The sequence below is a fragment of the Chlamydotis macqueenii genome, chromosome 5 (genome assembly GCF_036417535.1).
Source record: "Chlamydotis macqueenii isolate bChlMac1 chromosome 5, bChlMac1.mat, whole genome shotgun sequence".
In the NCBI taxonomy this organism is placed as follows: domain Eukaryota; kingdom Metazoa; phylum Chordata; class Aves; order Otidiformes; family Otididae; genus Chlamydotis; species Chlamydotis macqueenii.
This window is the reverse complement of record NC_141560.1, coordinates 11,664,703-11,690,078: the sequence shown is the minus strand read 5'-3', so window position 1 is coordinate 11,690,078 and position 25,376 is coordinate 11,664,703. Positions and strand designations below refer to the sequence as shown.

Here is a 25,376-nt window from a genome sequence, read left to right as displayed (position 1 = left end):
GCATCCTCATTAAACTGTGGAAATCTTCACCTCAGGTTTCTCCTAGAAAAATATCTGTATCTATGACAATAGGTTTGGGGTAACTCTCCATTTGACCATTTAGAAGAATTTTTGATATCTTTTCTCCCCTCAAATTGAGTAACTTCTTGTTCATCTGGAAGGCTATAAGATTTTTGTTCTACATAGCATTGCTTTGCTAAGGGGGGACACAACTTATTAGTCTGATTAACAAACAGGGCAAATGTATCCAAGCTAAACAGTTTTAAACATACAGGAATCTGCTGAAATAAAGAACAGTGCATCTACTCACACCTGGATGACCTCCTCTGAGATCCAGATCAAAATAATATTCCTCTGAGGACTTCCTATGCACACTTGCTATATTAAATATATGTGTATAAATATATAGTAATACACATATATTACTATTTTATATGTATATATATATATATATAGTAAGAGAATAAGAATTGCTATGCTGTATCAGATAAGCAGCTTTTAAGCTCAATAGCACTTTCAAAAATAGCAAATGCTTAGGAAAAGAATATAGAAACCAGAAGCAGCATAACACAATCTCTCTTTGTCCTTCTAGTTTTTTTCTTCTGGCAGTCTTCAATTTAGGGACTTCCTTTGCTGAGGATTGTATCATGACTATTGTGTTGAATAGGCACAGAAAAATTATCTACCACAAATTGTCTGCTCCCCATTTGAAGCTGTTCACACTTTTGGCCTTCACAGCATTCTGTGACAGGCCAAAACTTGTTAACTTGGAAAAATAGAGTCACTAGCACAAGGTGATGCAATAAAAGATGGATATAATAAACCACAGACTTTGGAACAAACGTAGTTAGCTAAGTTTTCACCTTCCTAATAAATGTTAAGTTTAATTTCTGTTAACAGCTTCCTGTGAGAAATGGAAGTGTGTACTGTTACTGAATACACCTGGGGTTTTGAGGAAATAGTTATACCTAGAAAAGGATTGCTAAAATGTTAAAGCCAAAAGTCAAGTGCTTGGAAGTTACGAAATGCCTGAATTAAGGATGTTCTTGAAACTATATTTGGTACACATGTGCCTGTAAACTGTCCACTCAGGTAGTATTCCTCCACAGCATTCCTGCCTTGTTGACAGCCATTTCATCCACCCTTCACCTTTATGGAAGGACATCTCAACTCCACTGATTAATATCTGGTAAAGTTATAAACCATGTCAATCAGCATCTGTGAACAGGCAGCATCAAGGGCATTCAAAGCTAAGCGTTGTGCCTGGCCCAGCACACTGCAAAGAGAAAGTATTGCAGGACTAATATTGCTATAGGTCTTCAGGTGGCAAGTAATCATGTAGGAAAGTACAGAAGTCAAATCAATAAAAGACCTTACCTTAGATCAGGAAATTCTTTGAGAATGGGCAGAAGGGCTATTTTCATCCCCTCCGCATCGGAAGTTTGAATAAGTTCTAAAATTGCTTTTATAGGATCCTTGAGGGGACCAGCTGCAGGATCCTGGGGAGAGAAGCAAAGGTGCATTCAGCGCAAGGGAAGCAGCATACAACATTAAGAGCTGGACTTGTATCAGGCTGGAGATCTCATTGTGTGGGTCAGGAGCTTTGCAGAACTGTCTGTGCACGTATAGAAGCCTGTTTTCCCTCCAGGATCGGAGAAAAGAAACTGGGATGTAACCACAGGCTGCTTGCGCAGTAGTTGGGTGAGTACCTTCAGCAGCACAGAATCCCCTCCTGCGTTCCCTTCAGCAAAGTGGCAAACATACCTCATTTTTCCTACATCACCTGTCCTCTCAAGGCTGTTTCGCCCTTTGGGAAGTTGTTTCCTTCCAGAGCTAAGCACAGCCATGCACCTACATGAAAACAAGCCCTCTTGGCCAGACATGATGGCATTTCTGCTGCCCTGGAGCAAGCCCAGGGACAGCAAAGTGACCTTGGAGAGAGGGTGAGGGGATCTTCTAACAGAAAAACAGAAAAAAAAATGCGAAGCAGGGCTGGACACTGGGAAGGACATGACAGGGCTGGTAGATGTTGCCTGTGGTGAGCTCTGTCTGAACTAGAGCACACAGAAGAAGAAAGCCTCATCCAGAAACACACAGCAGCTTTAGCAAAGCCAGAGGAAGCAGAATGCAGATGAACTGACAAGAGAGATCTTCAGGTCCTGCTAACATTTTTCATTGGTGCAGTAAAGCAATTAAATTACTTCCCTGAATTATTGATGCCATCACGTCAACAGAGACTCTGTGACAAAGCAAACCTGGAGAACAGGCTGCCAAACTGGGGCAGGAGAAGCCCAGGTCCCCCTGATCTCCACAGGGCAGTAGAAACAGCAGGCTGCATTCTCAGTGCAGCTCACCTCCGCATTGAACATAAATTTAAAATAATAGTAATATCTGAAGACAGCCTTCTCTCTCTTCCCCTGCAGTGCAGACACACAGCTCTGCACAAGCTGTACTCAGCTCCTAAGGCAGTGATGCTGTGCAGCTTCGTACTTGGCAACCTCGCCATTACAAAATGCTAATTAATTTGAAGGTGTCAGATTTAGTTAAGCACCATATAGACAGGCAAGGTGAGAGGTAAACAGCCTACAATCTACAAGGACAAAAAAAAAAAGGTGTCTTGTCAGCAGTGCTTAAGTGCCTTTGACATGTACTGCTCTTAGGAGAGGAGCGAGGTATTTCCTAATGCGCTTTAAGGACGGAGGGGAAGGCAGAGCCTGAAGAGAGGGCAGAGCAGGGCAGGGAGCAGGTGCAGCCTGTGCAGCAACTGCACGATAAAGTCAGTCTGCAGCAGGGCACATACTTTGCATGCATAACCGGCCACCTCATCGCACTGAGTATCAAGCTGTCCCCTGCAAATTGCTTACGCATTTCCTTCCCGAGGTTTTCAGTGCTCCTACATCAATAAGAAAGCGAACAGGCGGAGGACTCAAGGGAAACAGTGCTAACAAGACACAGATTTTTTTCACCCAAGCTGAATGTAGCGTTTTAGTAGATAATTAGATTTCCTGTATCTCCTTTACACTATAAACGCAGCTCTCCTTGCACATTACATCCAAACTGATGCTGAACACCGCATTGCTGGTAAACTTCAGAGTTAAGATTAGAGAATCCTCCTGCTATTCCCGACGGCTGGATTGCTCAAAGCATTGACTTGTCTGTGATCGATCACTCCAGGAGAGGTGAGCCTTCAGCTAAAAGCACTCCCAGCTTCCAGCTTTCCACCATGAAACTCATGCATTAATTGTAAATGGGTCTGAGAGGTTTTTGGAGGAGCCTACAGACGACCATTTTGATTTCATTTTATTCTTTGGACAAAGTCATAATTGCTGACAAATTATTTGCAGGGGGCTCGTCTGGGAGAAAATAGATTTCCAGTTCCTAGCACTTAAACTGACAAGTCATGAGAATGACTCAGAATTTGTGAAATTAGGAAAACAAATAAAGCTGAGGCTTTTTATCTGCTGTGTCACATCTGAGTCCTGTTACCAGACTACCTTTGCAATCGCTTCTGCGATGCTCAGCCCAGCCTCCTCCGAAGTGCAAAGCCTCGGTGCTCTCATCCTGCGTTCCCAAAAGAGCCGTGCCAGGGGCCATTGTCCAGCAGCAATTCGAGGAGGGGCTGCTGCTGGCACTGCAGTCCTCGTCCTCCGGCAATGGGAGGCCCCTGTAACTGCCTGGTGGCACCCGCAGATGCTGCGTGCAGCCCTGCCAACTATACCGGATTACGAATTAAGCAAAGAGGCTTTTTTCAGCTTCCGATGTTGCTTCTGCAAATCAGACCTAGTATTTTTCCACAGGTTCTCTTCAGAGGTGTGGCTCTGCTTTCACACTTGATCTACCCCTTTTGCAAGGCATCTTGACCTCCTAATACTGTGAGGTGTTTACCCCCGCAGGAAGACTCGCTCCTCCCTGCAACTGTCACCCACCACAGCAGCATCAGCATGTTTCCGCCCATAAGGAAACGCCGCAGCACAGGGAAACGGCTCACGCAGCCACCAGCCAAGCTCTGAGGGGCTGGGAAGGGCCTGCGGGGAGGGAGAAGGCCGGACAGAAGGGTAGCAATGCATACTCCACGTCCAAGGAGGAGCAGCATGCGAGGCAATCCACAGAGAAGGCGAAGCCCTGAAGATGTGGAGCAGTTGATTTCGTTCATCACCCCAGAGGCTCAAGGGAAAGCACTGGGGGCAACACAGCTATTCCCCATCTGCACCCCCATACCATGTACCATGCCTGGGGGAGCTGACAGCTTTGGAGCTGTCTTACCAATACAGAGAATCATGCCTCATTCTTATTTCAGTGGCAGGAGTGTGAATCTTGCCTCCTACAGTCACACATTTCAAAACGATAAACTAACAGCTTCTGGCAGATCAGAAGGGCTGTCAGCACATCTGACTGTCATTTCTGTGAAGCTGGATACCACTGTGGTAAGACCTCTTCAGCTTTCCTGTTGCTTTGCCTCTTCCTCTGCTGGTACTGTTCTTGATGACAGAAAGCAAAACCATAACCATATCAAAGACTTACTAAGCACTCTTTAAAGACGGTTTGCAGCATTCTATGATCTTCTTCTATCTTGCTGACAATCCTCCTCCTCTGCACAGAAGATGGTTTCCTGGAAGTGGTCAGGAGGGCCTGCACATATTCTGTAACAACGATGACGTTGACAGCCTTGACAAGGGTCTGTTCCAAAGCAAAGAAGACCAATTTAACCTCCCTGTACTGAGGACCAGACCATACCTATAGAACTCTGACCAGTGTAGACAGGGGATACAGGATCCATACAGATGGGTATGGATCCCGTACCCCTGTCTCGTTTCTCTGTTTAGGTATCCCTTTAAAACACCTGGTCTAACACATGGAGTACCTCCAAGCTGTATGTGGATGACATAAACATTGATAAGTGTGGAGACATCCAACCAAAAGCAATGGGACCAGTCAGCTGAGCCAGAGGTCACTCATGCTCAGAGCGGCAGTGGCACTTGGCTTAGCCCCAAGCTGACAAACAGGTGGCTTTTAGACAGCTTGGACTACAGACAAAGCCAGATCCAGCCCACCTGGAGCATCTCTGCTAGACAGGTCCCAGGGCCATGCCCTTGGGCACACGGTTGTGGCTGGGCACCAAAAAGTCACCTGGGTATCTCTGAGCCACCCACTACCTGCTGAGAAACCCCAGTGCCAAGATCATGCAGTGCTGGAAGGGAGAGGGAGAGTGAACGTTTCTAAGGGGAGATGGGCTGCTGCACAGAAACCACATTTTTGTTCGCAATTGAAACCAGAGCAGTTTTAGGCTGCAGTCCAAAGGTACAGGAAATCCCCAGCCCTGTCTCAAAGAGACAAAGCAAGAGACAGACAGCTCTGGCACAGCACTCCACCTCCGAGCTGCTGCCTGCCCCGGCACTAATGTGACATAATGTCCACTGACAGACTCTGAACAACAGCAGAATAGCTCCTAATTTTTTCTGTTCCATTACCTTTTTCCACATTTCAAAATGTTAATTAAAATCAGCGCTGACAAAGAGCCTGCAGACCTGGCAGGGTACGAGAAAGGGAGCCCAGTGCTTAGGAGGACACGTGTGGCACAGGTAGCAGCAGCAAATCCAACCCGCGTGCACAGTTACCAATCTCACTGCTGAAGAGCCAGGCTCAAAGGTATTGTGAGACCCTAGACAAGTTGTTTAGGCTACTGTAAAGGTGAAAAAACTTTGGTACTCTGTGAGCTTTTCTTTGCCAACCCTGGCATATTTAACTGCCTGAGAGACTATGTCCTTTGGGGATCTGGACCTTTCGCCTTTCCCTGTATCCACTCTCCATCGAAGGGATAAATATTCCTTACAACCAAAGTTGAAGCACATTAGAAGCTGAGAAGATTTAAAATATAATGGTATTGGGGCAGTGGTAGGATCAGAGGTGGCCTAATGCTCCCACGCTGTATTTGGGAGGCACATTCAGTTTCCACATTTCTTCACTTGTCGGTTTCTCTGCCGAGACTACAGAAAGGTCCTGCATGTCACAGTGAAGAAGATATCCGGCTCTATTGCATAGAGGACCTGGACTGAGACCATTAGATCTTTAAAAGCCCTTTTAACAACTTACAAAATTGTAGTTTGGATTAATGTTGAAATACTGTGGTATCCAGAGGTTCGAGGACTAGTTTTAGGGATTTCCTAAGTAATGTCTTGTTCTTACTTTCTCACTTATTTCTTACCTCATATGTGTCTGTTTTTTTCTTCCCAAATGCCAAAAAGCTTTGCTTTAAGGATTCAAGGATGTGGCCAAAACCACTGTCACACTTTTTGAAGTGCTCCTTCAGTGTTCCCTGAGGAAAAGGGACAGACAGAGTCAAAGGGTGCACATGTACAGACAACAGACACGGATTATTGTGCTTTTGCTCTTTCTGCTCTCAGAAGCAGACTCTTCCATGAGCTGTAGCGTCCTGTGCCTTCATTTCAAAGAAAACTAAAGCATGAAAAAAGAAACAATTCAAACTTAGTAAGGATGCATTAAGTTCTTAAGCCCAAATCTGGAAGATCTAAAACTACAAAAAAACAGGTGGCAATAGCTCTAATCCAGTGACCATGTAAAACGTGCCCCTACAGATAGGGAGCACAGAAGAGCCAGCCGTTCTGTGCCCTTCTGCTCCGGCATCCTGCTCCCAGCATGGCCATTGCCTCTTATTTAATGGGAACTTATAAGGATCATTTAGCAGGAAGGCAGGGGATAAACTTTGTCTTACATGATTCAAGGCCCATGTCAACATAGACAGAGAAGGACTGAAAACCCGATCCCCAGGTCTCCTGTTCCTTCCCAGGGCTGCCAGCAGTCCCTGTCAGAACCACCCCCAGCTCCCGTCTCAACATGTGGGCCCATGGGACAGACTGGCAATGAGCTCTGGAAACCAAAACTGCAGAGTGTGGCTAGGGTTTCTGTTGTCATTCTCCTTCCTCTGCTTTCAGCACGCTCGAGGGAGCCTGTGCAATGAACCTGGAGATGCTCAGGGGAGCTTCCCAAGGAAACGCACAACACCTCACACCATTAGGAGCTTGCAATTGTGTGTTATCCAGACATGGAGCCCAGGATATGAAGGTGGGTGTCTGGGCTAATAGTCTAATATTAGAAAGTGTGAAGGGAGGAGAACTTATCCCAAGGGAGGGATACATTTATGGTCAGCCTTCTCTATATTCTGACTACTCACCACAGCCTTGAGCTCTGTGAGTTATCACTGTCCCAGGAACATGCTGAGCTACTGGGGATTAAGTAGGTACCAGCTGAAGTTCAGCCCTTCTGGTCCCAGTCCCAGAGGAAGTATGGGGTACCCATTTGCAGCACAACAGCAAATACTACAAAGAGTGGAACTGGGATCCCAAAAACTGGAAAAGATGAAGCTATCAATATACAGCTTCAGACAAGGCGGAGGAGGGTAGTGGGCCCTTTCCAAATCAGGACATGAAAGTGAAGTGCATGCCTGCCCTACAATCTGAAAATATTCAGTGTTAACGTAGGTCTCTCATACCTTGACTTTAGAAGTGACTGTCTGCAGAAAATGCTCCGTAATCTCATCTTCCATCCTGTCCAGAAATCCATTTACCTTAACATTCTGACCAGTGCTGGCACTGCAAATGTATGTTAGCTTATGCCAGACAATCCTGTTAAAAAAAAAATGGTATGGAAAGTATTGATCAGATCAAATCAGACTGTTCTCTCGGATCAAAACTCTTCCTACAGTAATCAACACAACTGCCTGGCTAATTGAATGGACACATGCTCAGGGTCCAGGGCTCAGTGACCCACATATGTGCACCCATCTTTTGGATAGCTCTCATTGAGATACTGCCACAAGGACAGGAAAGCTCAATGCACACAAATGACACTTGTACCCATCACTAGCGAGAACAGGTAAGTAAAAATTCTGCTATTTTCAAAAATGAGTAGGCATGAAGTCACCTTGACAAATGGAGGCTGGCTGAGCATCCTGTGTGCCTCTGACACTCTACAAACACAAGACAATTATCTTCCATCAGAACAGTCTTCAAATCAGCAAATTCTGGTTAAAATGATCACCAGCCTGAAATTGGACATTTTACTTTCTGGAAAAGCTCAGTATATAACTTCATACTCAGTACCACTGTAAAGAATTACATAAAAGTAAGTATTCAGTCTAGGATCCAGCATCAGCAACATGCAAATACGACAAACAAAACAGCTACCCAGGCTCAACACAAGGCTCTGGCATACTCTGGATTTGGGCGTTTCACTGACTCCAGACATCCCCAGATAATTTTACACAGGAAGAACAGAAGCAACCTTGTTTCCTCCATTGCTGCAAGCACTTCTGAAATTAGCTTGTAGGTGCAAACAGCCTCCCCCACCCTTCTGTGCTTTATTGCTTCCCTCCTTCCTAGCAACCTCAGGGAAAGCCTGGCATGTTCAACTGGGTTTCATTCAGCAAAGCACTTAAGCTTGGGCTTACCTTGAAGTGTGCTAGTACACCCATCTCAGTGCAACATTGCTGAGGATTTCCTAATGAAGGAGAATCAGGCCAGGGAGAGGGACCACATGGCAACACACAGCAGGGTTGGCCAGGATAATGTCCCCACATGCAACAGCAACGTGGCATCACTGCCTGCCCCCTGCTCAGGGTTGTGGAAGAACGAGATGGTGGACCACAGGCTATGGCCCCTGCACCTGCGGGGCCTGGGAGCAGGTGAGAAGTAGCAGAACTGCGCTGCCAATGCAGCAGTCCTGGCCCTGGCCGTGGGCAGAGTCCCCACTCAAGTCTCTCTCTTGCTGGGTCAGCCAGAGCAGCTCTGACGGGGTCTGGCTGACCACAGCTGGCTCCCTCCATGCTTAAGGGTTGATGCGCATGAGGTTGGCTGACCAGATTCAGCTGGAGACAAGGCTGACCCCATAGCCGAGTTAGAAGATCAGACAGCAGAAAATTCATTTCACTTCCCATAGAATCATAGAATCTTTAAGGTTGGAAAAGACCTTCAAGATCATCAAGTCCAACCATCAACCTAACACCACCATGTCCACTAAACCATGTCCCTAAGTGCCACTTCTACACGTTCTTTGAACACCTCCAGGGGTGGTGACTCCACCACTTCCTTGGGCAGCCAGTTCCAGTGCCTGATCACTCCTTCAGTAAAGAAGTGTTTCCTAATGTCCAACCTAAACCTCCTCTGCCGCAACTTGAGGACGTTTCCTCTTGTCCTATCACAAGTTATTTGGGAGAAGAGACCAACACCCACCTCCCTACAACCTCCTTTCAGGCAGTTGTAGAGAGCAATGAGATCTCCCCTCAGCCTCCTCTTCTCCAGACTAAACAATCCCAGTTCCTTCAGCCACTCCTCATAAGACTTGTGCTCCAGATCCTTCACCAGTGTCGTTGCCCTTCTCTGGATGCGCTCCAGCACCTCAATGTCCTTCTTGTACTGAAGGGCCCAAAACTGCACACAGTATTCGAGGTGTGGCCTCACCAGTGCTGAGTACAGGGGCATGACCACTTTCCGTGCCACTAGGATCTGGTTTCTCACCTGAGAATGCAGCAGTTCTCCAGGATTCGTAAGCCGCTGCAGATCCCCGGGCCGCCATTGAGCCGGAGAAAGCTTCTTACTTCATTTTCATAGCTAAATTAAAACAGTAAGACATCTTTAAGCTGGTGTGCTCCAGAACGCATCTGACAGCTTTAGCCCAGCAGCAAATGGGAGAAATATTCTGTGATTATTTGTCTTTTCAGTATGCACAGTTTCACTCCCCAAGGTGAGACCTACAGCTGAACAAAGACAGTCTCTGTCCTGCCCAGCTGGCGAGGAAGCAAAGCACAGGAACAGCACAGGGAGAGCTCTCGAGCTGCCTGGGTGCCACTGCTAGGGCGCAAGAGGAAGAGGCTCATCTTACCATTCCTGTTGCTGCAACACTTCCTTCTGGGAAGCAACTCGGGCTTTGCCAATAAAGCTACAGAATAAAGCCTCAGCGTGTGTGAATAAGCACAAAGTCTATCGACCGCTTTGTCGCAGCTTCAGTCTCACAAATGGCTCCTGGAAAACTCTGTTTTATAGGAATTTCCTTCTCATAATGGGAAGGGCTAAGGTTCTTAAATCGAACCTCCTTCTGAAATACTCACCCACAAACAGAAGTACTGGCATTTTCTGCTGCAGGGGATACACAGGGAGGAGATGTCCAAGAACAAAAAGCAGATACAGGGAGGCAGAAGAAGGAGTGAGAGGGCAGAAGATGAGAAGACATTCATCCTCCTCTGAGAAGCAGGATAGAGCAGAACTCCTTACCCTCCCAGGGAGCCAGCAGAAAGCACCATGCCTGGGAAGCACAGCCAGAGCAGGAAGGTCCAAGCCTGGGCTGTTCCTCTTTCTGATTGTTTTTAAGGTCTAAGCCTCTCCAAAATAAACATCCATCAAGGCTTTAATCTGTCCAGTCTAGTCCAGGTGCACTTTGTTCCCTCAGTTTTAGTCCAACAGCAGATGCTGAGCACGTAACAACAGCAAAGTGCTGCCCCTCCAGTAACAGCTTGATGGGAAACAGCCATCAAATAAGGAGGGGCAGTGGCAGGTGAACACAGCATCCCCAGTCACTTCATGAGGATTTCTTTCTTGGCACTGAGGACGTGCCAAGGAGGAAAACAGCATCACTCCTACCTCTCCAGGAACCTCAGGCACTCCTCCAGGCACACAGCTTCCACCTTCTCACTCAGGCTCTCACTGACACGGCAGGCAGCCTCCATCTTCTCTGTTAGCATCTGTGGATTTCAAAGCGCGAGAGGAGAATGAGACAAAGTTATTTTTCCCTGTGCCATGAACAGGAACATATCCCATCCCTCACTCCACTGCAAATCCTTCTGCCTTCTAGACAACAATTTCTGTTTTGGTTTTGAGAGCCCTTGTGGCAATACACGTATTTTTTAGGAGCCTGATTTTAATGCTTGATCCTATACCTTTGCTACCGCTGCTTTCATTGCAGTCAACAGGCTGGAGTCAAGTCCTGCGCTTAGGGAAAGCCTGTCCCTACAGATGTTCTCTGCTAGCAACGTCCCACCTAGCAGCTCAGCTCATACGAAGACCTCCCATCTGCAGGAGCACTTGCGCTTCTGCATGGCTCACCCTTGCCGATAAATTTGGGTGCAGATACTAAAAAAAAAAGTTAGGCAGCTCTAACGGTGTGCCCTGCAACTCTGCCAGGGTTTCCATCGGGGTGTCTGAAGAAGACAGGTGTCTCCTTCCCAGCCACCACCGCTCATGCCTGACAGGGCAATGTGCGTTAAACCCCACGGCACCTGTCTCGCCCCACTGACCCCAGTTGGGTGGCCCAGGTGCGTGCAGGAGGTGGGCTGTGCCAGACAGCTAAAAATCTACCCCATACTGGGCAGGCTTGAGCAGGTGGCAACTTAATGCTGCCCATTAGTTGCTCTGTGGAAACAAAAGCTTGCAAGGGGAGGCGAGCCAGATGGATAAAGAGAGCCAGATGGACTCATAGGCTGTGCTCTCCCAGTGCTCTGGGAATCGTCAGCCAGAGGCAAAGGGTGACTCACATGGTGAATGGGTTTTTCCACTGCTCACAACAGATGTGAAAGTTCACCGTAAGGTACAGGGTAAAACATGCCACCCCAAAGTGTCAGGAAACATGGCTGATGAGTTTCCATGACACCTTGTTCATTTTCTATCTGATCTTTAAGTGTCAGCCTGGGAAAACCGAGGAGGCGGTAATTTCGTAAGGCTATTTACTCAGGCTTTTCCATCACCTACCCCAGAGCATTCCAACCTCTCAGTTACATACACAACACAGCAAAACCACTCCTGCAGAAACACAGCCAGATGTTGCAGATACGAGGACCACAGCATTCAAACCAGGATTTGGCCAGGTCCCTGTTAGAAACCTTTGCTCTGTCAGCCAGAAGCAGGGGTGGGGAGGAAAGGCCAGCTTGGTAGCTAAAAGCCATCCTAGCACAGGGAGATGACCGAGTACATCGCTGCTCCAGCGAGCACAGGAGGGAGCAGTCTCCTCTGTGATCTCTGCACTCAGTGCCTGGGTCTGAGTTGGGCCAGAAAAGCCAATTTTTGGCAGCTAAAGCTGTACCCTCACAAGGAAGGTCAGCTGCTACTGATCGGCGATGCCTACCGCTAGCCTCCGACAGGGTGACTGATGTGGTCTGCCATCCCAAAGGACCATGGGACTACTTCCTTCTCTCATGACCTGAAACAGGACTGCGGCTGGGCCAGTGGCAGTGGAGACGAAAGATACAGCCACGGCCTCCCACAACCTGCTCCTGATCTCTAGCACCACTTGAATCCACATGTAAACTCCAGGATTTATTTTAAGCCTTCTGCGGGTCTTGATCCAAACACCCGCTGGCCATGGTATGCACTGCTCATAAATCAGCAGAGTGTGCTTCTGTGATGCTTTTCGAGCACTCAGCTTTGCTGTGCTCTGAAGCGGTCCCTCGTGCTGCCTAACCCAGCCGGGCAGCACTCGCAGCTGTACCCAGCACACACACAGGGAGCAAGCTGCCTGCGTTTGCACTGCCAGATACAGGGACCTGCCATAGCTTGGCAACTCTTTTTTGCCTTTATAAAAGTGCTCTGCAGGGCTCATACAGAGCAGACCAGTTAACATACACCATGACTTGCCAAAAGGTTATATGAAAATACAGATGCATATAAGAAAATGCAGCTTCAGCTCCAATTAGCTAATCTCAGTCTCATCCTTTTTTAGCTAGTTTAGTTTTCTTTCTATATGCACAAGAGAAAAACAGGTTTGCGAGCAAACAGATGCAGTTTAAGTTTGGCAGCTAACTTGCAAGCTTTTAACACATTGAGCTTAGCCTAAGACATGCAGAACTGGGTCTTGCCAAATAGCTATGTACTTGTGTGCAAAACAGGACTGCCCCAAAATCGGAGAGCTTTTCAGTTCCCTCCCGGGTTTACCTGAATGACTGCAGCATCTGCACAATGGGGTTTCCCAGTATCAAAGGCTTCTTTCAGGGCTTTCCCTACTTCCTTCTAAATATTAAAATAAAAGAAAAAGGAACAGTTGAGACACAATGGCATTTGTAATGAGTTAGGTTTCCCAGCCTCTCATTATGCATTTGGACTAGATGAATTTCTGCCTCAATTTTTTTGGCCATCTCGTTTAACCCAAAGCCTGGCTACCTTCCAGCTGACCTAATAACATTGCTGGGTTTTGTTCTACATTGTTTGTTTGAGTTTAAATGATTTGCAGCTTCCTTTCATCCCAGTGTCAGCTCGGGTTATCTACAGTCTTCCCTTAGTTAGCTTGGCTCAAATGAAGGCGCCCACACAGCAAAACAACGCTTAGGCCCAACACTGCGCTGCCAGCTACCGTAGCTCAGATTGTCCACCCCTCCTAGCTCCAACCGGCACCCGCAGAAACCAGCCAGTGCTAATAAAACGCATTCCCTCGCTTGAGCCAGGGACTTGTCAGTGGGGAGAGGAGTGGGGTTTGTGTTTAGAACTACTGCCACGGAGAGATGAGCCCCATGGGGCTGCGTGGTGGGAAATTTCCCAAGACTTGGCTCGCGCGTGTTATTTTGAATGGACTGTAAAAACAAAACTAACACTGCGGAGAAAGGGCTCATTGCTTAAAACATGATCTGACCTTTATAGAAGCTTTAAACTCAAAAGCCTGGCTCGCTTATTTATTCTTTCATTTCTGCATCTTCCTCCAAGGAACAACAAAGAATGTGAAGTCTGATCTTCCATGTTTGTCTTTGTTCTTTTCTGGCTGATGAATTCAGAAATTTGTGGCTGTCACTGAAGAATTTCATCAAAAGTATATTCAAAACAACTGCTCTGCCATACTCATTGAAAAGTGTTAATCAAAGACAAATAAGCGGTTGTAAACAACAACTGAGAAAAATTCCTTTCCTCCCGAGTGCCACCACCTGACTGTGAGCAATTGTGTGAACACGATGTGCTGAGATAACACATCCCAGCCGAGCTGCACAAACACTTCCAGCCTGCCCCAGTTGCACAGTAAAATGTGTCAGCTTAAGCCAACACGAAGGTCTTGCTCCCCAATGGGACAAAGCATGCATTTAGTTAGTAACTGCAAGGCAATAACTTGTTGAGCCATGGTACTTAGTTGCTGGATCAGATGATGTGTCTGAATGAGCACGAGCTTGCCTGTTTGTAGCTCTTGTGCTGACACCAGCACCTCAGGCACCAAAGCTCCACCATGGAGAGGACCAGAATTTCTGCTGTAACAAACAGGCCCATAAATAACCTCTGGTTACCTCTTTGTCCCACCCTGCCTGACCAAGACGTGGCACCCCATGTTGTAAAACCTTCAGATCCATGGATGGCCAGCCCACTGGTGCTGACTGCCCAGCCAACCGCTTCCTCACGGAAAATACAAGGGGCTGAGTTATAACTTGGGTACCTCATCTGTCCAGATGCTGTTTGAAAACACACAAGAATTTAACATCCTTGAGACCTCTACATTGTTCTCAAGTGCGGTCAAAATTGGCTAAGAGGCTCAACATGGGTGGGAGCGCACTGCTGACATGCCGGCAGGCAGGGGGGCAGAAGAACTGCACAGCTTGGGTAGCAGCAGGTCCTCAGCCAAGATTCTCCAAAGCACATGAACTTCTCAGTCCTCCTTTTGTCTACTCGAAAAGGGAAGAAGACACAGACTCAAGTGATCTTTTGCAGGTCAGTCTAAACCCTCCTTGAGCTTTTGTCCAGGTGTGCATGTCTGGTCCTGCCATCTCCATTTTTGAACAGAGCCAGTTTTGAGCTGAGGCTACAGAAGCAGGGGACAGGAAGTTCATTTTCCATCTCTCAGTATCAGAATGAGCCCTGGCATCATGCTGGAAGGTTTGCCTTGCACTCATATCAAATTCCTCAGTACAGCAAGTGCAGGGGTGACGGATCGACAACCCAATCAATGGCACCATCATTTCCAGTTCACCAACCTTGCAACCTCAAGAGGCACAAATCCCTCTTGCCCTAGACGTATGCAGGTTGAGGGAAGGCCACCTGCATGCAGAGCTGGCCAAGTTCTCCGCAGTGGTGTTTGGAAGTGGTTTTGAACCCCATGTGGCATCTGAGCTCTCAGCACCTTTAGATGTGGTCACAGTTCTCATCACTCATTTCTGTTTGAAGTGCTTTTAGTTTGCACAGATATGAGGCTGGCACTCCCAGTGACAAGCCAGGTATCCATAGGCAAAGCAGACCATAGCTTATTCTAGTCAGTCCCTTCTCGTTTAAAAAAATTTAGTCATCCATTGAAGTGCCAAAACCCGCACCGTGTGATCTACAGTCACAATTATATATCACAATCACTAAGAGATAACTGACAGGATATTTGCTTAATAGCAGCTTCCTATATATTTGGAATAATGAAGGGCTGGAGTATCCTGGAAAAAGAAATAGAGGGATAAAGCAGGTTTTATAAGCTATGACACTGAGCTTAGTGAAGAGACATCCATAATTTTTCCATATGGAGTTAGCTCATGCCCACTTAAGCTCATTAGCTTGAACCTGGAGCTGGTCCTAAGCTGGCCAGGTTTGAAGTGAACTGGGACGCTGCTGTACCGCACTCTCCAGCAATTCCAGATCTGTTCTCTATGTACAATGCAGCATCACGTAGAGCTGCGAGGCTTCCAGATCAAAGATGGCACGAAAAATGCAGCCAACTCAGGGCAGCGTGGCAGAAGAGCTCATAACCACTGCCAGATCTAGGTGAGCCTCCTCAGCACACGGTGTATCAGGAAAGCAGAAAGCTCATGGTTAAACAAAAGTTTTCTGCAGCCATTACATTAGAGGGAACTAAAAAAAAAAAAGAGTTAAACTCTCCATCACTGTTAGTCAGCATCTGTGAGGGTTTGTCAATGACTCAGTGACACACACATAACCTCACTAGCACTACCCTGAGTAAAGTCATTTCCTTCACTGAAACACGTGCTAAAAACAGACCTTAAGAACATGTGGCCTTCCCCAGGCTAATAATTAGAAACAGCCCACAAGGATGCTTAATGTTAGGCACTGAAATCAATAGGTTTTAAGCCTACTGTCACCAGCTGGCACCCCTACTCCCATGTTTGTAACTACCTTCATGTTCTTCGGGGAATAGTCTTGAGGAAAATCTCTGCAATTTAGAGTACTTTCCCTGGGATGATTCAGCAGTTTGATACGGAATTTCCCCTCCTCTGCTCCCCAGAGGCTGGTGGAAAGGGAAAGCAAAAGAGATGAGTGTGGTAACTCCTGCTGCTGCTGCATTTTGGCTTTAGCTGAACCTAAAAGCCCCCACTGAGTTTTCAAAATAGCATGGTTTCCCCTGGAACTCCCCATTGCTACAATGCATCTTCCCTGCTTTGTTTGTATTCCACGTGCCGAGACAGCATTCTTCAAAGGAGGAGTTTCGCTGAGAAAAGGAGGAGATCCTGCAGCCCCGGAGCTGAGGTCTGCTGTGGGATCGCAAAGCAGGATGCCCTGCTCCAACCCTACAGGAGGGCTGTGCGCCAGCTGCACGACTTCTTGTACTGGCCTCTGGAAATAATCTTTGCTATAACCCCAGCAGTGCAGCAGGCTGGAGAGGGCTGTGAGGGGTCCACATACAGATAAACCCGGCAGCCTCAATATCCTGCACAGCTGAGGCAAAGGGGCTATTATAAAAACCTAACTGTTGCACACTGCGGGCTTATTAACAGCTGGAGAGAAGATGAACAGCATCTTGAAATGGCCCTCAATAAGGAAGTAGATTTCACCCATAGCCTCCCTTTCCTCCAGATGTGTTGGCTTCTGAGCAGGGTAGATTGCAGCACTATGAAGGTGCAGCAACGGGATGAAGAGAGATTTGCAAATGTCCCAGCATCTCTTTGCTAAGGAGCAAGGACAGGGCAGCACCCCTCTGGCAGAAGACAGTCATGGATCTTCGCACCTGGGCTCTGCAATGAAACTTGGTCAAGATGGAGACCTTGGGGCTCGCGTACACCTGAGCAGAGCCGGCTCAGCTGCCAAGGGAGCAGCCAATTTAACAAGAGCACTCCTTATTTTAAAACCATGGGAATAAAACAGGCAGATTGGAGTAAAACTCCTGAGTTCTTACCTGAGTGACCGCAAGTAACTTTTCTTCAGTCTTCAAAACAATCCACATGAGACACTGTACGTCAAGGGAAAGGCTGTGCTGGGAGGTCTGCCTGGGTCTCAAACACGTCTCACTGCCACTACGTACAGAAACAAGAGTTCGGTCAGGGGGACAGCTTCCTGCTGGTCCACAGCCCACCGCCCACCTGACACCCCCTGCTCAGCACCACAGCCTCACGCCAAGTAAACGGGGTGCCCTGCCAGCACGCAGCAGCATCTGCGGTGTCGAGACAGCCACAACATGGTAGATTATCTTTACCATGCCCTTTTGCCAGCTGCTCTTTTGCGCTGTTTCTTTTCCTTCTTCCTGTATTTGCTGCCCAAATTGTGCTTTTTGCTCACCATTTCCCTCTCCCTGTCCCTCAGCTCTGCTGCTGAATTCCTTCTTGGGCTTGGGCAGAGTCGCCCAAAAACACTTCCACACAATTCCACATAATTCCACACAATTCCACATAATTCCACACAATTCCACACAATTTTAGAGCTGTCACACATTCTCTCTGAACACAATAAAAAGCAGCGATATACCAGGACAACTGCATCTACACAAGAGCTTTCGCTAAGGCTGTAATTGTATTCAGAGAGGAAAATCCAAATATTTAAGTGTGGCATCTCTGCTCTTCTCATTCCACATTCTTCACTGCCTTCTGATCCTAATGTAGTCACAGGCTGCTCTTGCTTTTTTTTTCCCTTGAAGGAATTCAGCATTTGCACAACACATTTTTTCCTATCTTTGAGCTTTTCATTAAATATTTACATTACATAATTATGCACCTCCAATTTCATGTAAGTTTTCAATATTTCATCAATCCATTATTCTTATCTAAAACCAAAGTTCTACCATTTAAAACCCACAAAAGTAGCAGTGGAAGGGATGCATCCTGGACACGTCTCCTAGGTGTCTGAGCACAGCACGCAGCAGTGTGTACCCACTACCCTGCCTCCCTCCTTCGGGAGCTGGTAAGGGGAAGAGCCCACCTGATGAACTGTTTATGAGCTAATTGAGGGTTTATACGCATAATTAATACAAGGAACAGAGAAGCTCTAGGCTTAGATGGAAGCAATCAAATAACCCAAAAGGGCTGAAAAGTATTAGGACGTAAGTAGATTGGAGCTGCCAAGCAGCAAAGGAACCATGGACACAGAGAAGAAAACACCTCATCTACCACTGGTCATGCAAAAAGAAATCACAAGGAAGCTTCAGGCTTTGATGACACCCACGGGCTTTGAATTCACATTGGGCAAAGAGGTCCCAGATGTGCTGCTCTTCAGATCATAGGGAAAGCCACATCTGTTTTGGGCACGAATTTAATTATCTGCTCTATGTTTTTCCTGTGATCTGAACACTAATGCAGGAAATATGGAAACAACTCATCCAACTACAAGTCAGATAAAGCAGCAAGAGAACCGAGGAGATAACAAGAAAAGTCCACAGAGCACCATGTGAAAATACAGACAAGAGAAAATTATTCTGGAGTAATCAGAGTATTATGGACCTTGCTAAGAAAGGCTTAATGTGGGAAAATAAATTAGTAAAGAAAGCGGGACACTGTGCATGTCCAACAGGAGTCCAGTGGAGAAATACCTGCCTGCCTCAGGTCAGCCGCTGAGCCCAATACTAAGGATTTAGAAGAGGCAGTACTGCAATGAAAAAAGGCTCTGATTCTGAGAGCAGAGAAGATAAAACAGGCAGTGGGACAGTCTAAACTCAGCAAGAGTCCTGAGCATCACTACATTAAAAGGAAACAGGGACTGTGCTCAGAACTGACGAACAGAGACACAGAAAAAATGTAGAGAAAAACAAGTCTTTCGAACATACCGTTCGTACATTTTAAGGCCCCATTCATAAACTAAAAGACATTGGCTGAAGCTGAAATGGTTACTGTCAGTAAGCATGGAAAGGTGAGAAGACAAGGAGGCATGACAGCAGCGGGAGTAGGTGACAAGCAGTCCTGCTTCCTTGAAGACACCACCTCTGTCCTCCAGGCTGGGGAGAAACGTCGTTTCCAGCTGATTCAGGTGCTGTTTCAGTGCAGTCTCGTCTGTGTTACTCGAGGAACCAAACAGGGGAATCTGAGCTGTCATGTACTGTATTAGTTTTTCCTCCAGATCTTTCCTCCAGAAGTTTGGACTCCAGGTGGAAACAGACCCCATCTCTTGGCTGCTGCCAAGCCACTCCACTTCCTTCTGCTTCTCCCACTTCAGTGATTCCCCCACCGACTGCAATGGCTCCAGGAACATCCTATGACTTCCACCGAACACTTCTCCCACCACAGTCCACATTCGTTCAGCCAGTAGCACATAAAGTGATTCAGACTTTCCCACACCATCGTTTCCAGAATGCTCCAGATCATAAATAAGATCACAAGCTTCAAAAAATTTTCCTTGCTCAATGAATCCGCAGATGGTTTCCTCTGCAATACAGAGAGTAACAAGACAAGTTGATGTTTGTTTACTCCTCTATAGGACCCATCACTTCAATATCCGAGTACTGAAGTATGTAGTTTATTCATAACCTGAAATTCCTCAGGATCTGCTCAAGATCATCTCACTTAAGGTCTAGCACTAGCACCTCTCAAATTCCTCATAGCAAGCACTTTCTTTCCTTTTTCCGTCATCCTTTCTCCTCCAGACTAACTAAGCCTGCAGACTTGTCTTCTACAGCTTTTTGTCATCATCCCAGTAGACCTCCTCATGTGGGCAATGAGGGTTCATTAATGACAATCTTTCCTGAAGGCATGTACCTTTTGGCCAGAGGGAGAGCACTGGAGAAAGGACATCTTCTGAAAGAGCCAACAGATGAAAGTCAAGCCTAGAAGGAATCCTCTGTCTTCTCTACAGAAACCCTGGCAAGAACAAAGTGCTCCAAACTCTCTTGTAAGGTCCCTCCCACCTGTCCATAGCCTGGCATGGCTACGCAGAGGGTGTCACTCCTGCCAGCAAGCTCTTGGCTTAGGCTGAGACTGCTCAGTGCAATCCAGGGGCTTTTTAACTAGGCCAAGCTCTTTGCCAGGGCTTTTTAACAACCAACTGCCAAACAACTACATGTGCTATTTCGCCCAAAGGTGAAAATCAGAAGATGAGCTACTTATGTGCAGTGTCTCCGCAATGGAGATTCACGTAACTCCCCATGAGTTCCACGTCTGCAAGAAGCCGTGGTGACTGAGCCACTGCCCTAATCACCAGACACCCTGACAAGGCAGTTGTGAAATCTTTGAAGTTCAGAAGTTGGAAGGAGAAGTTTTTCACTGCTGCTTGTTTCAAAAGTACCTTACCCATCACATCCAGCCAATCACTAAGAGTTAAATGTGATCTTACAACAGCTGCACAGAGCTGCGGTTGCTTTCCTGTCCATTTTACAGATGACAAAACTGAGCAACAAAAGGTTAAGAAGGTTTGCCCAAAGGTATCTGGAGCAGAGCCCAGAGGAAAAATGAAACTTGATGAGAACCCAGGGAAAGTCAATCAAGGCCAGAAGCAGTGGGACTCTCAAATCAATTCAGGGTACAGCTTTGGGTGTAGAGTGAAGAATGAAAGAGTATGAGCTTCCACCGTCTTTCACCTGAATGCAAACTTTCCTCTATGAAAACACCTCATCTGTGTAGTAAGAATTACATCAAACAGGACTGGCGAAGGAACATGACACAAAATGGAGAAGGGTTGATACAAGGATCTTCAGCAAAGCAACGGGCAAGCTGCTCAGGAGGGGTCTAGCAAGCTGCATTCATCCTGCCTTGATACGTACAACAGATAGGAAGTGTTTACTTGGTACAATCGGCCCCTGTGCAACCTATCTCCCCCTCCCCATCTGTGGAAGAACAGCACAGTCACACCCAACAAGGTGTCAGTCACACGCACCTCATCTTTCGCACAAGACACGTCAGCAGTCTTTGCACAGATAAAAATAAGAATGGCAAAGAGAAATAGTTGTGAGGCAAAGGGAAAGTAAAATGCAGAAGATTCCAGAGGAGCAGGTGTATGGTTCAGAAAGGACTGGAACTCAGGTAAAGGATGAGGAGGAGGAAAGTGTAAAGCACCTGCTCCAGAAGGTAATGAAAACAAGGGTCTGCAGGGCTGGAAGAGGCAGAGACAGCCCAGGACTGGACCCAGAGATAACTTCAAGGTTACCTGCAGGCATCTCTCCTTCTGCTTCCTTCCTACAGGTTGCCATCTTCAGCAAATTCCCTGCTACATCCTCACCGCCAGCCTTCTCCTCCGCTGCCCCTTTCCCGCTAGCCACAGCCTTGAGCAATTTGCCTGCCATGGTTTTCAGTTTCTCTCTCCTCTTCGTTTCCTGATTCTTTCTCTCCTCATGCTTGGCCTTGGGCAGCATCCTTGCATTTTCCCCTGCCATTTTCTCCCACTTGCTGCCTCTTCCTGCGAAGGCGCCCCAAGAATACTTTGTCTTCCTCATGATGTCAGCAGATTCAGATGCTTTCTGTCCAGCTGGGAATACTATCAGAAAAAAAAAAGTCAGAAACACTTCTATGCAAGGTGATCTTAGTAGCTGTCTCCCAGAGAAGACATTTTCCCCACAGATTTTTTTTTTTTCTTTCCCTGTGTGGCTACAGGCTTCAGCTGGCTTTGAAGAAGTCTAACCTGGTTCCTGCTTGTGCAGAGTGAGGACATTTTTATAGGCTGCCAGCCCTCTTATGTAATCTCTCTCTCTTCTAGGAAAATAATGTCAAAAACCTCATACACAATCTAACCACACGCACTGGGGGAAAGCCAGCGGGATTTTCGGCATTTTCTAAATGACTAAAACATCCCTGCGCGCTGCCAGTTTTTTCATGACAATCCTATCAGTTTAAGGGAGTTGATTATTAATAGTTTCTATGAAGCATACATCACTTTCCACCCACCCCACGCGCCCCGGCTGCACCTGAGTTTTTCTTTGGCAAGGAGATCATGCCTGGCTTTGGAGCCAAATTTTTCCCACCTCCCCGTAAGCCAAGTGGCAGCCAACAGGGAAGTACAGCCCCAGCGAACAGGCGTTGGTTTTCATTCTTTAGCAGCACCATTCAGAGGAGATAAGAGTGATCTCAGCCTTCTGGATTATGCCATTTTCCAGCATTATATAGTATTTTCTATTCATATACACACATAATACATACCATTATATATTATTTTATATTTATATATACACACACATATATATAAATGGCATGACATTGCAGCAATCTACCATAAACGTGTGTGTGTGCCCACGTAGAGGTCTATTCACCAGCCAGCCTCCGCAGTGAAGAGAAAGGAGATTTATGCCCAGTCACTGCAAGGAACATATGGGTGAGTCCAGGGCCGCTAAAGGCTCTGATCCATAAACCACAGAACAAATTCCTGTACAGAAAATACCATTTAACTCCAGCAGCTCATATTTAAAATAGATTTTTTAAAAGTCTCTGCACTGCTGTAAGAAAGACACTACACTTGGAGACAAGCTGAAATGCCCTCCTTACCACGCTCTGTTTGCTAGATAGTTACAAACTGTTTTTTATTTTTCCATTCCATTATTATAAAAATGAAATAAAAAACTTGAGGATTTTCAACAGCTGAGGACAGAGTCTTGTACTAGCCACCACAAGCTGTATTGATTCAAAACCATACACCATTCATCATTCATTCAAGAATGATTTGGGGTATGAATTAAGGGGAAATTTTTCGACATAGCTTAATGAGAATATGTGCATTCATCTTTCTGAGTTTAAAAACTGCAGTTTCTTCCAAGATTTTCTTCATTTTCGTGACAGTAAAATTCCACCAGTTTCCTACTTGGAAACCAAGTAAATGTTATGTTGTTCTGGTTCTTTTACTCAGTGTTTAATTCCACCAGCATGTTATCATGGAGCTATTTGATTCATTAGTAACAATAGGGAGGAGGAAATTAATACATTTCATTTGGAAGGACAAACAGAAATGCCAGCAGCGGTCATACATTTGAGCTGTTGCCAGTAGGAAATACTGAGGTTGCAAAACACAGTGTTTTCCCAGGTTGTGAAAAAGGTTGAAAATTGAGAGGTTTTATGTACATTCCATTTTGGCCTTAATTTTCAGTTGGTTGTTAAAATATTTCCTTTGGAATATTACAGCTGTGCTATATATGAATGCAAGACGGAGTGAGGGTTAGCACTGAAGAGACACATTCCAGGCGTGCTGAAACCCTTCAGCAATATTTTCCCATGAAAACTCCAACACAATGTGTTTATGTTGCACTTCATCAGCATTTTTCCAACAAGCTCGGCTCTAACAAAAACCATTTCCCTGGACTTCTCTGTGGAAGAAAATTGGATGCCAAATTGCCAGTCCTGCAGGCAAGATTCTCTGCGGTGGACAGATTTGGAACACACTACAATTGCAGATCGTGCCCTAAACTGGAGCAACATGATGTATGGGAACTGCTGCATTTTCCCAGAAAGCTTATTTCAAGGGAATACAGTATGAGCCTGTGGAAAGCAGGGAGTTACTGAGCAGGGATGGATAGGCTTCCTGATGCTAGGACCATCTCTGAGTCTATAGTCCACTCGGTCCACTCAATCCAAGCCATGGCAGACACTCCTCAAGATGAGGGTGCTCCCAGGGCACATCCCATCCAAGCACTGCAGCACCCACAACGCAGATGCCTCATCCGTTCCACCTTTGCCTGGTTCACAAACCGGGGGCAATATGTGTGCGCAGGCAAACCAGGCCATTGCCTAGGGGAGCAGGCAGCTCTGAGCACCCTACGAAGGGACACCAAGTTGGGGACGGCCTTTCTGACTGCAGGCACTGAGCCCGTCAGCAGCATGGGGTGATGCCCCATCCCTCCTGCTGCAGCGGCAGCAGCCACCCATCATCACCCGCTCAGCATACCCCTGCCCACAGCTACTTCCCAAAGGCACGGGCTGAAGAATGGCGTCGCTGCAGGGGAATGTGCTGTACCAGGAGAGAATGTGCCACAGGGGAGCTGCCAGAAGGCCACCAGCAGCCTGCTCTTCTGGCTCTATGTGCCTTAACAGCACATGCAGGGTGCACAGGTCTCTCCCCTCTGTCTCTTACTGCTCAGGATAAAGTTCTGTAGCTAAAACATGGATATTATTTGAATCTCTAGGAACATCTTCTACTGCAGTGCTTCCATAAATGGTTTTATGCCTTGACAAGCAAAGTCCCCAGGGAAGCTACACCTTTGCAACAGAGGAGCTGAAAAATGTCAAGATCAAACTAGAACAAAAGTCTTTCACCAAATGTTAACATAATGTAAGAGATTGTTTGCTGTCCAAAACCATAATTTTGGGCAGGGGAATCGGGGCACTGCTACATTTCATCTGCCCCTGCCATGGCCCTCCTGAGCTGCCCACCCAAGGGGAGTCCTTCCAAGCAGCAAGCAGTGCCGTAGGAAACCACAAGAACACCTCACCATAACAAGCACAGTTCCGCTTCTGAACCATCACCTTTGTCAGGTGTATGAAATGACCTCCTTCTTCCTTCTTGGAAACCCGTCCCCACCCACTCCTTCTTCCTGGTGTTTCAATGCCTCTGTTTATCCACAGTGGGATATTCTCTAGGAGGGGTCATTCTCCTTTCTGTCCTGATCCTTGCTATGTTCACTGAAAAAAAAAAAAAAAAAAAAAGGAGCAATTTGTCTTCTGGGAACATCCTCAGCATTCAGGACTTTCCGCTCTTGCCCAGAGCTCCTGGAAAAGCCCACAGCCTCCCCACATCACTGAGACTTTGTCTTTCTACCTCAGAAAAACTGTAGCTCCTTTGTCTTTGAGATCTTTCACTAAACAAGCGAGTATCTCAGATACATTTTTATATTGTTTCTCTGTTAACTTAAGTCTTTATCTTGCTGCTTCCCATTTCTTTTGCTGATATAGATAAAGTCTCTTCAATATAAGTAAATTGTGTGCCTGACTTGAACAATAGCTGTTTGGTCCGGATGCTGATCAGATGAAGTCAGACTATTAGCACTTCAAATGAAATGACTTTGCAAGAGTCCAGTTCCATTAATATTACGATTCCAGCAATGCAGTGATGCCCCTGCTTGCTTTGCAGGGACTCCACAAGAACACAGTCAGGCATATACAATGGAAACTTTGTGCTCAGTAGCTTCTGTTACATGAAACACACTTGAGTCCTAACACATAGGCTGGATCTGCAGTATCTGGAGAGAGAGATCTGCGATTTTTTTTCACCTCCTTCTCTGTTTCCAGAACATGGTGGTACTCTCCACCACTCCGAACCAAAGGCATGTAAGATGGCAGAAAATAATATTGATTGTGATGATAA

The 25,376-nt window shown here is 46.5% G+C and overlaps 1 protein-coding gene across 16 annotated transcripts in view; it reads right to left on the bottom strand.

The window, feature by feature from the left end:
- LOC147600489 (exocyst complex component 3-like) overlaps positions 1 to 25,376 on the bottom strand; it is a 59,260-nt gene that overhangs the window by 23,270 nt on the left and 10,614 nt on the right. For 8 of the 16 annotated variants that reach the window (XR_015258821.1, XR_015258820.1, XM_086750110.1 and 5 more), the window contains 12 exons: positions 24,562 to 24,694; positions 21,997 to 22,451; positions 21,243 to 21,569; positions 18,934 to 19,528; positions 17,077 to 17,194; positions 12,933 to 13,007; positions 10,650 to 10,750; positions 9,531 to 9,623; positions 7,508 to 7,640; positions 6,203 to 6,313; positions 4,522 to 4,677; positions 1,378 to 1,499 (listed from right to left, as the gene is read on the bottom strand). Coding sequence is in view for 14 of the 16 variants with exons in the window: in XM_086750110.1 (XP_086606236.1) it covers positions 1,378 to 1,499; positions 4,522 to 4,677; positions 6,203 to 6,313; positions 7,508 to 7,640; positions 9,531 to 9,623; positions 10,650 to 10,750; positions 12,933 to 13,007; positions 17,077 to 17,194; positions 18,934 to 19,528; positions 21,243 to 21,569; positions 21,997 to 22,135 (1,970 nt within the window). In the remaining 2 variants the exon portion in view is untranslated. Of the gene's footprint in view, positions 1 to 1,377; positions 1,500 to 4,521; positions 4,678 to 6,202; positions 6,314 to 7,507; positions 7,641 to 9,530; positions 9,624 to 10,649; positions 10,751 to 12,932; positions 13,008 to 17,076; positions 17,195 to 18,933; positions 19,529 to 21,242; positions 21,570 to 21,996; positions 22,452 to 24,538; positions 24,695 to 25,376 lie in introns of all 16 variants that reach the window. The other 8 variants (XM_086750118.1, XM_086750113.1, XM_086750115.1 and 5 more) reach the window with 4 other exon arrangements.